Source organism: Heterodontus francisci, unplaced genomic scaffold (genome assembly GCF_036365525.1).
Source record: "Heterodontus francisci isolate sHetFra1 unplaced genomic scaffold, sHetFra1.hap1 HAP1_SCAFFOLD_377, whole genome shotgun sequence".
Classification (NCBI taxonomy): domain Eukaryota; kingdom Metazoa; phylum Chordata; class Chondrichthyes; order Heterodontiformes; family Heterodontidae; genus Heterodontus; species Heterodontus francisci.
In genome coordinates, this window is record NW_027142041.1 from 430332 (window position 1) to 439936 (window position 9605).

A 9605-nucleotide genomic window follows, 5' to 3' on the forward strand; every position below is an offset into this window, starting at 1 on the left:
ATAGTGGGCAACTTTTTGCTTGCACAAGTAGTCAGTGTTTGTCCGCACACTTGTAGCGATGCGGAGTATTCTGGATGGATGTCCATCTGTCAGGAGTGATCTTGATCACCCTCTCTCCCTCCTCTCTCTGTCTGTCTGTCCCTCTCTGTGGTCCCCACTTTCCATATCGTCCCCCCTCTCTGTGTCGTCTCCCTCTTTCTCTCCCTGTCCCACCCCCTCTCTCTCTCCCTTCCCCTTCTCTCTCTCTCCCTTCCCCCTCTCTTTCTCCCCTGTCTCCCTCTCTCTCTCAGTCCTGTCCCCCCTCTCTCCCTGTCCCTGTACTCCTCTTTCCCTTTCCCCCTCTCTTTCTGTCCCCCCTCTCCCTCTCCCCCACTCCCTGACCCCTCTCTCTCCCCCATCCTCATCCCTCTCTCTTCCCCTCTCCCCACTTCTTTCTCCCCTGTCCCCCCCTCTCTTTCTCTCTCCCCCGCGTCCCCCCCTCACTCTCCCCCTTCCCCCTCTCTCTCTCTCCCCCCCACCCCCCCCGTTCCCCATCTCTCTCTTTCTCTCCCTCTCTCTCTGACAGTTGCAGACAGCAGGAACTCTCAGCTTTGTGACTGGTCAGTTTTTAAAAAAAAATCACAGCCACCAGGTTCTTAGAGCAGTAACTGCACTTCCAATTCGGACAAGGTCGTGGTTTTTGGTGGGCTTTTAAAAAAAATCAGAACCCACCGCTGTTCCTGCTCTAAGAACCTGTCAGTTGTGAAACTGCTGGCTGCAATTTGTTTTTCAAGCCTGACTGGAGCCAATGGGAAATTTCTCATCCCTGAAATTACCAGTCATGGACCCCAAAATTTTTACCACAGACACTGGTGTCCATGCCAACCACTGTGTCCTCCACAGCCTATCTGTTACCATTGTCTTTTGACCATGTGTCTGGATGGCGACCTGCCCTGCTCTGCAGATATAGGACATCTCCTCCTCTCCACCAATAGGTCCAGTGCAACGTCTCAAAACCTTAGAGGCCACTCTCTTCCCACGCTGTGCTATTACTCACTGTTTCCCAGGTCAGATTCACTTCCTGCATGACTACCAGCACTTGCTCCAGTCACAATCCATCTTCCCTTTCAGAGTTGTATGCTAGCTTTAAGCAGTTCTAGGAAGTTACGATTTTGGGCCCCTGCTGATGTGCATGGTCAATCAACAGTACGATTAGCAGAAATCATTCTATTGAGCAAGCAGTAAGTATGAGATTGGCGTACTGACTGCTTGTGTCAATGTCTGCTGGTTAATCACACTTCATGATTCCTGGTGGGGGGCTATCTAATTTAGACTCCAACTTCTGTACATATACCGTGTCAAACCCTTCCAGAATCTTAAAGATCTCTATCAGGTCAACTCTCAGCCTTCCCTTTTCTAGAGAAAAGAGTTCCAGCCTGTTCAGTCTTTTCTGCCAGTTAAAAGCTCTCAGTTCTGACATTATCCTTGTAGTTTTTTTGCCACTTCCCCAGTGCCTTTTTATCTTTTTTATATTATGGAGACCAGAGCTGTTCATGGTACATTCATCAAGGTTCTAGATAAGTTTAACAAAAGCTCTCTGCCTTTCAATTCTATTCCTCTAAAAATGAACCCCAATGCTTTATTGCCATTTTCATGGTTTGCCTTGCTACTTTTGACAATTTGTGAAACCGCATTTTCCACGGAGGTAGCCTCCTTATTCCTCCTACCAAAATGTATCACCGTACACTCCAATTCCTTTTGGCCTCCTTGTCTCGAGAGACAATGGGTAAGCGCCTAGAGGTGGTCAGTGGAGCAGCGCCTGGAGTGGCTATATAGGCCAATTCTAGAGTGACAGACTCTTCCACAGGCGCTGCAGGTAAAGTTGGTTGTCGGGGCTGTTACACAGTTGGCTCTCTCCTTACACAGCTGTCTCTTTTCCTGCCAACTGCTGAGTCTCTTCGACTCGCCTCTCTTCAGCCCTGCCTTTACAGCTGTCCGCCAGCTCTGGCGATCACTGGCAACTGGCTCCCATGACGTGTGGTCAATGCCACAAGAGTTCATGTCACATTTGCAAACGTCTTTAAAGCGGAGACATGGACAGCCGGTGGGTCTGATACCAGTGACGAGCTTGCTGTACAATACGTCCTTGGGGATCCTGCCATCTTCCATGCGGCTCACAAGGCCAAGCCATCTCACTCCAATTACTGTGCATCTAACCCATGCTGTGTGCCCTGGAGTATATGACTGGACAGTGCTGCTCAAGGGTTAGGTATAAAAAAAGCATGCAATTACAGAGCACCTTTGACAACCTCAGGACGTCCCAAAGTGTTTTACAGCCCATTAAGTACTTTTGAAATGCAGTCATTGTATTAATGTATGAATACAGTGTGGAGGGAGCTTTACTCTATATCAAACCTGTGCTGTATCTGCCCTAGGAGTGTTTGATGGGGACAGTGTAGAGGGAGCTTTACTCTGTATCTAACCCTTTTTTTGTAGAGGGAGCTTTATTCTGATTCTAACCCTGTGCTGTACCTGCTTTGGGAGTGTTTGATGGGGTGGCGTAGAGGGAGCTTTACTTAGTGTTTACTTAGTTTTATAGCCAGTGTTATATCACCTAAACGTGCTCATACCAACAAGGGATCAGGGACATAGAAAGTGTTCCAGTTATGGAAAGCTGCTATCATGAAACCTATTTTCATCCATTGCTCCTCTTTTTGTGAGGCAAACCCACCTCTGGTTCAAAGGCTAGGCAACTTGTTCTCAGTCTTCCATCAATGCAGCAACCAGGAGTTGCGGAGCTGCAGTCTGGCAATGACATGCAGACCAGGACTGCCTTCTGTGTGCCCAGAGAAGCTCACTACAGCAGAAAACAAAAGATCAGCAGCTCAAATCTCAACCATCTGCTCCACCATTCTTTTTCTCTCTTTCCTTGCTAATAGGTGCAGATTCTTTTCTACAGTCGCAAACCTGCCAACTAGAATCCTATACCTCAATCAAGTGACCATTCTTCAGGCATGAGCTGAGACAGTCAACAAGCTAATTGAGTGTGGCATGCATCACAGTCAAGCCCAATATTGCCCCCACCTAATACCACACAGCACTTTTCAGGAATCACTGGATAGTGGCCAGGACCAGGAACCCTATCCTGGGACATCTTGGTCAACTATAGTGACCCTAGTGCCATGCTGGCTCACATTATCTGAGCATGGTTCCCTTACATGATGGGTTTATGGGGAATCTGCATTACTGCAGCATTAAGTTAGAGCAGTGCCATTGTACTGCCAACTGTACAGATATGATGTAAGTCACCAGACATGAACCTCTGCAGCTACCTTACAAACACATTTTAAAACACTTCATATGCAGCATTCATTGTAAAACTTGATAGGGGCTCTACAAAACAAGAATAGTATTTCATTCAGAAACTATCAACAAAATTTAATGTATCAAAGTGGCTTTAAAATATATTGGCTTATTTTTCATTTTTATTTTATTGATATCAGGCCTGGACTCTCACAAGATCATTAGTTCAAGCCTTACCGTACATCTTACAGCGGACTATACCATCTCTCCCTCAATCCCAGGCATCTGAAAGATTTATTCTCTCCAAGAAATGATAGAAACAGATGACCTTAGCCCCTGTGTGATGCCAGCAGTGGTCCTGATGAATGCTGAGAGACAGACACTTACAGACCTTTCATTCACCACAGCCGACAAGGGATGAATGAAGGAGGAATCATTGACCCAGTGGTGTTAGTTTCTTCTTCTCTGGAGACAAGCGTATTAAGTCTCTTAGTCCTTGATACAATGCTTTGGCACTGCATGCATTACATCAGCAGCTTCTTCCTGACAGACACACAGCTTATTCTGAGTGAGGAGGAGCAGGGTAGGGGGTTGGATTCTTAGTGTAGTTAAAACGTACTTCACAGAGGGAACAAACACAGAGAAGACTGTCATTAATCAAACCCTGACAGCAATTTACTCAAAAGCTATTTGCTCACAAAGCTAAGCAGTGATACTGTTGCCTCTTTTATCCCCAAAATATCAACCACCATTTATCCAAAATCTGCTTTGAATTCCTTGCATTGTATAGGATAGACACCGTCTTAGGCTGCTTTTTACAGTAAATGACAGTCCCCTCCACTGCCGCAATCTTACTATCTAATGTGGAGACAGCACAGAACTGGGGAGTTAGGAGGCAACCGTGTAGAGGACAGAGTCTGCAAAATACTTGTCATTTTTAAATACTTACCATTTCCAACATGGTGATCAGCAATTCCACAGCAGTCCATGAGGAATTCTACTATGTTTGCTCGCTGGCATTCCAATAAACCTGAGTGTTGGGTTTCACTTGGCAAAGAAGAAAGCACTTTGAAAGGGGGTGAAAAGAAAAGAAACCAGCAATGATCTCTCCCGATGTCTGGAATGCAGCTATTGCACTGTCATTTGGAAGGAGATTTCTGGATTCAAGAGAGCAGGGAGCACAGCTTTATATTCCTAGCCTTCTCCCCCCTCCTTCCTCTTTTTCCCTTCAAGGGCGTTGTGATACCAGTGACACACTAAGACCCATTTCCAATCCTTTCACATCACATACACACAAATAATAGGTCTCAGTGCACAGCTTGGAATGTAAGATACATCACAATCTCGCACTGAGTGTAACAGCATCAACTATTTAAATTTTAATTTCACATCAGGGGCTGCATAGTACAGACAGACCTGATTCAGCTGAATGGTAAAACAGCTGCACAACACAACACAGACACAGTAAAACACAGTGTTCACTACTGCGGCACAGACTAATAACTGCACTATTTTTTTTAAAATGTAGGCTTCTGAAAACAAAGGATTAACCAATTCAATCCTTCCAAGCCTTCATTTCCTTGCAAAGGAAATTTTCATGAATCACTTCATACCCAACCTACCAACACTACAGGGGGAGACATTTATCTATGAAACTCAATGGCCCCAATATTAATCTGAAGGTGGTTTCCAAGCTCGTAGGGAGGGTGGGGGGGGAGAGGCACGGGGAAGGCATGGGGTGGAGGTGGAGTTGTTTTTTTTTATTCATTCATGGGATGTGGGCGTCGCTGGCTAGGCCAGCATTTATTGCCCATCCCTAATTGCCCTTGAGAAGGTGGTGGTGAGCTGCCTTCTTGAACTGCTGCAGTCCATGTGAGGTAGGTACACCCACAGTGCTGTTAGGAAGGGAGTTCCAGAATTTTGACCCAGCGACAGTGAAGAAACGGTGATATAGATCCAAGTCAGGATGGTGTGTGACTTGGACGGGAACTTGCAGGTGGTGATGTTCCCATGCATCTGCTGCTCTTGTCCTTCGAGGTGGTAGAGGTCGCGGGTTTGAAAGATACTGTCTAAGGAGCCTTGGTGCGTTGCTGCAGTGCATCTTGTAGATGGTACACACTGCTGCCACTGTACGTCGGTGGTGGAGGGAGAGAATGTTTGTGGATGGGTGGGTCAATCAAGCGGGCTGCTTTGTTCTGGATGGTGTCGAGCTTCTTGAGTGTTGTTGGAGCTGCACCCATCCAGGCAAGTGGAGAGTATTCCATCACACTCTTGACTTGTGCCTTGTAGGTGGTGGACAGGCTTTGGGGAGTCAGGAGTTGAGTTACTCGCCGCAGGATTCCTAGCCTCTGACCTGCTCTTGTAGCCACGGTATTTATATGGCTACTCCAGTTCAGTTTCTGGTCAATGATAGCCCTAGGATGTTGATAGTGGGGGATTCAGCGATTGGTAATGCCATTGAATGTCAAGGGGAGATGGTGAGATTCTCTCTTGTTTGAGATGGTCATTGCCTGGCACTTGTGTGGCGCGAAAGTTACTTGCCACTTATCAGCCCAAGCCTGGATATTGTCCAGGTCTTGCTGCATTTCTACACGGACTGCTTCAGTATTTGAGGAGTCGCGAATGGTGCTGAACATTGTGCAATCATCAGGGAACATCCCCACTTCTGACCTTATGATTGAAGGAAGGTCATTGATGAAGCAGCTGAAGATGGTTGGGCTGAGGACACTACCCTGAGGAACTCCTGCAGTGAAGTCCTGGAGCTCAGATGATTGACCTCCAACAACCACAGCCATCTTCCTTTGCGCTAGGTATGACTCCAACCAGCAGAGAGTTTTCCCCCTGATTCCCATTGACTTCAGTTTTACTAGGGCTCCTTGATGCCATACTCAGTCAAATGCTGCCTTGATGTCAAGGGCAGTCACTCTCACCTCACCTCTTGAGTTCAGCTCTTTTGTCCATGTTTGAACCAAGGCTGTAATGAGGTCAGGAGCTGAGTGGCCCTGGCGGAACCGAAACTGAGCATCACTGAGCAGGTTGTTGCTAAGCAAGTGCTGCTTGATGGCACTATTGACGACACCTTCCATCACTTTACTGATGATAGAGAGTAGACTGATGGGGCAGTAATTGGCCGGGTTGGACTTGTCCTGCTTTTTGTGTACAGGACATACCTGGGCAATTTTCCACATTGCAGGGTTGACGCCAGTGTTGTAGCTATACTGGAACAGCTTGGCTAGGGGTGCGGCAAGTTCTGGAGCACAGGTCTTCAGTACTATTGCCGGAATATTGTCAGGGCCCATAGCCTTTGCAGTATTCAGTGCCTTCAGTCGTTTCTTGATATCACGCGGAGTGAATCGAATTGGCTGAAGTCTGGCATCTTTAATGCTGGGAACTTCAGGAGGGGGCCGAGATGGATCATCAACTCGGCATTTCTGGCTGAAGATTTTTGCAAATGCTTCAGCCTCATCTTTCGCACTGATGTGCTGGGCTCCCCCATCATTGAGAATGGGGATATTTGTGGAGCCACCTCCTCCAGTTAGTTGTTTAATTGTCCACCACCATACATGACTGGATGTGGCAGGACTGCAGAGCTTAGATCTGATCCGTTGGTTATGGCATCGCTTAGCTCTGTCTATTGCATGCTGCTTATGCAGTTTGGCATGCAAGTAGTCCTGGGTTGTAGCTTCACCAGGTTGACACCTCATTTTGAGGTATGCCTGGTGCTGCTCCTGGCATGCCCTCCTGCACTCTTCACTGAACCAGGGTCGGTCTCCTGGCTTGATGGTAATGGTAGAGTGGGGGATATGCAGGGCCATGAGGTTACAGATTGTGGTTGAGTACAATTCTGCTGCTGCTGATGGCCCACAGCACCTCATGGATGCCCAGTTTTGCATTGCTAGATCTGTTCGAAATCTATCCCATTCAGCACGGTGATAGTGCCACACAACACGATGGACGGTATCCTCAATGTGAAGGCAGGACTTCGTCTCCACAAGAACTATGCGGTGGTCACTCCGACCAGTACAGTCATAGACAGAAGCATCTGCGGCAGGCAGATTGGTGAGGACAAGGTCAAGTATGTTTTTCCCTCGTGTTGGTTCCCCCACCACCTGCCGCAGACACCGTCTAGCAGCTATGTCCTTTAGTACTCGGCCAGCTCGGTCAGTAGTGGTGCTACCGAGCCACTCTTGGTGATGGACATTGAAGTCCACCACCCAGAGTACATTTTGTGCCCTTGCCACTCTCAGTGCTTCCTCCAAGTGGTGTTCAACATGGAGGAGTACGAACTCATCAGCTGAGGGAGGGCGGTAGGTGGTAATCAGTAGGAGGTTACCTTGCCCATGTTTGATCTGATGCCATGAGACTTCATGGGGTCCGGAGTCGATGTTGAGGACTCCCAGGCCATTCCCTCCCTAATGTAGACCACTGTCCCGCCACCTCTGCTGGGTCTGTCCTGCCGGTGGGACAGGACATACCCAGGGATAGTGATTGCAGTGTCTGGGACATTGTCTGTAAGGTATAATTCCGTGAGTGTGACTATGTCAGCTGTTGCTTGACTAGTCTGTGGGACAGCTCTCCCAACTTTGGCACAAGCCCCCAGATGTTAGTAAGGAAGACTTTGCAGGGTCGACAGGGCTGGGTTTGCCGTTGTCGTTTCCGGTGCCTCGGTCGATGCCGGGTGGTCTGTCTGGTTTCATTCCTTTTTATTGACTTTGTAGCGATTAGGTACAACTGAGTGGCTTGCTAGGCCAATTCAGAGGGCATGTAAGAGTTAACCACATTGCTGTGGATCCGGAGTCACATGTCGGCCAGACCAGGTAAGGACAGCAGATTTCCTTCCCTAAAGGTCATTAGTGAACCAGAGGGGTTTTTACAACAATTGAGAATGGTTTCATGGCCATCATTAGACTAGCTTTTAATTCCAGAATTTTTAAACGAATTATATTCAAATTCTACCTTCTGCTGTGGTGGGATTCGAACCCATGCCTCCAGATCAATACCCTGGGTCTCTGGGTTACTAGTCCAGTGATAATACCACTACGCCACCGCCTCCCCATACTATGCCACCACCTCCCCATGTGTGGGCAAAACCCCAATGTCAGCTCAGTAAGTCAGAATCTGTGATCGCAAATGAATTGAAGCAATGATTTTGGACTTCTGCGTTTTGTATCTCCAAGCTGTGCAGCGACCCTGCTGCATACTCACACGACGTGATTTCAGCTATATTTAACAGAACAATGTACAGATGGAAATTGGAGGTTTTTACATGGATGGTATCATAGAGCAAGGGTAGCACCCAGAGTCAATGATGCCTCATTGGAATTACTGCTGGGTGCAGTCAGAAGCAGAAGGGACAAAAACAAGAAATGCTGGAACCACTCAGCAGATCTGGCAGCATCTGTGAAAAGAAAAGCAGAGTTAACGTTTCGGGTCAGTGACCCTTCTTCGGAACTCCGAAGGGACATACTCTTTTCCACCAATGGGAGGAAGAAACCTACTACTTTCAGCAAGAAGATGTGGTTTGAAGTAGCTGAGGAAGTGAGCAGCAGGAGCATCGTGCCCCAGTATTGGTTACAATATAGGAAGCGGTTTAATGACCTGACCACGTCAGGAAAAGTGTCTACATTTGCTCATTTACCTCATCCTGTGGTTTAAGCCTTTCGTGCCTTTCACTCTGTTTTGCCAAGCGCACTACATCACTTCACTCCACACATACACTCAACCTTTAGCAGCATCCAGCCATCACTTTCTATGCACTTCATCACTTCCCCATTTATCCATCCACTGTTGCCACTCATTCCAATCCTTATGCAATGTGATCATCTGTCTGATAGTCACCCTCACTGAATACACCTCATCTACATTCACTCAATAGGCTGTTTTCTCGCCCTTTGTAGAATAGAGCACAAAGCGTAAGGGAGATGAGAAAGATTGGCAGTGGCCCACCACGAATAAGAACAGTCCAGCTAATAGATGCAGAGGAGATGGCCCTGGATATAAGTGGCAAAACAGTGCCCCTTTCAGTCACAGAGGGAGAGACAAGGATTTCGCAGATAGCTGGTGGCAGATTTAGAAATATCTCTTGACACTGTGATGGAATCATAGAAAGTTTAAGGCACAGAAAGAGGCCATCATGTCTGTGCCGGATAAAAAAATGATCCACCTATTCTAATCCCACCTTCCAGCATTTGGTCCCTAGCCCTGCAGCTTACGGCACTTCAAGTGCATATCCAGACTTCTTTTGAATGAGTTCAGGGTCTCTGCCTCAACTACTCTTTCAGGCAATGAGTTCTAGACCATCCCCACCCTCTCGGTAAAAAATT

At 47.4% G+C, this 9605-nt stretch overlaps 1 protein-coding gene across 1 annotated transcript in view; it reads right to left on the reverse strand.

The window, feature by feature from the left end:
• The window catches only part of LOC137366359 (protein EFR3 homolog B-like), a 263372-nt gene extending 259078 nt beyond the window's left edge, over window positions 1-4294 (reverse strand). The window contains exon 1 of the mRNA XM_068028261.1: window positions 4232-4294. Within this exon, the coding sequence (XP_067884362.1) occupies window positions 4232-4271 (40 nt within the window). The 5' untranslated portion in view covers window positions 4272-4294. The remainder of the gene's footprint in view (window positions 1-4231) is intronic.
• Between the last annotated feature and the right edge of the window lie 5311 nt (window positions 4295-9605).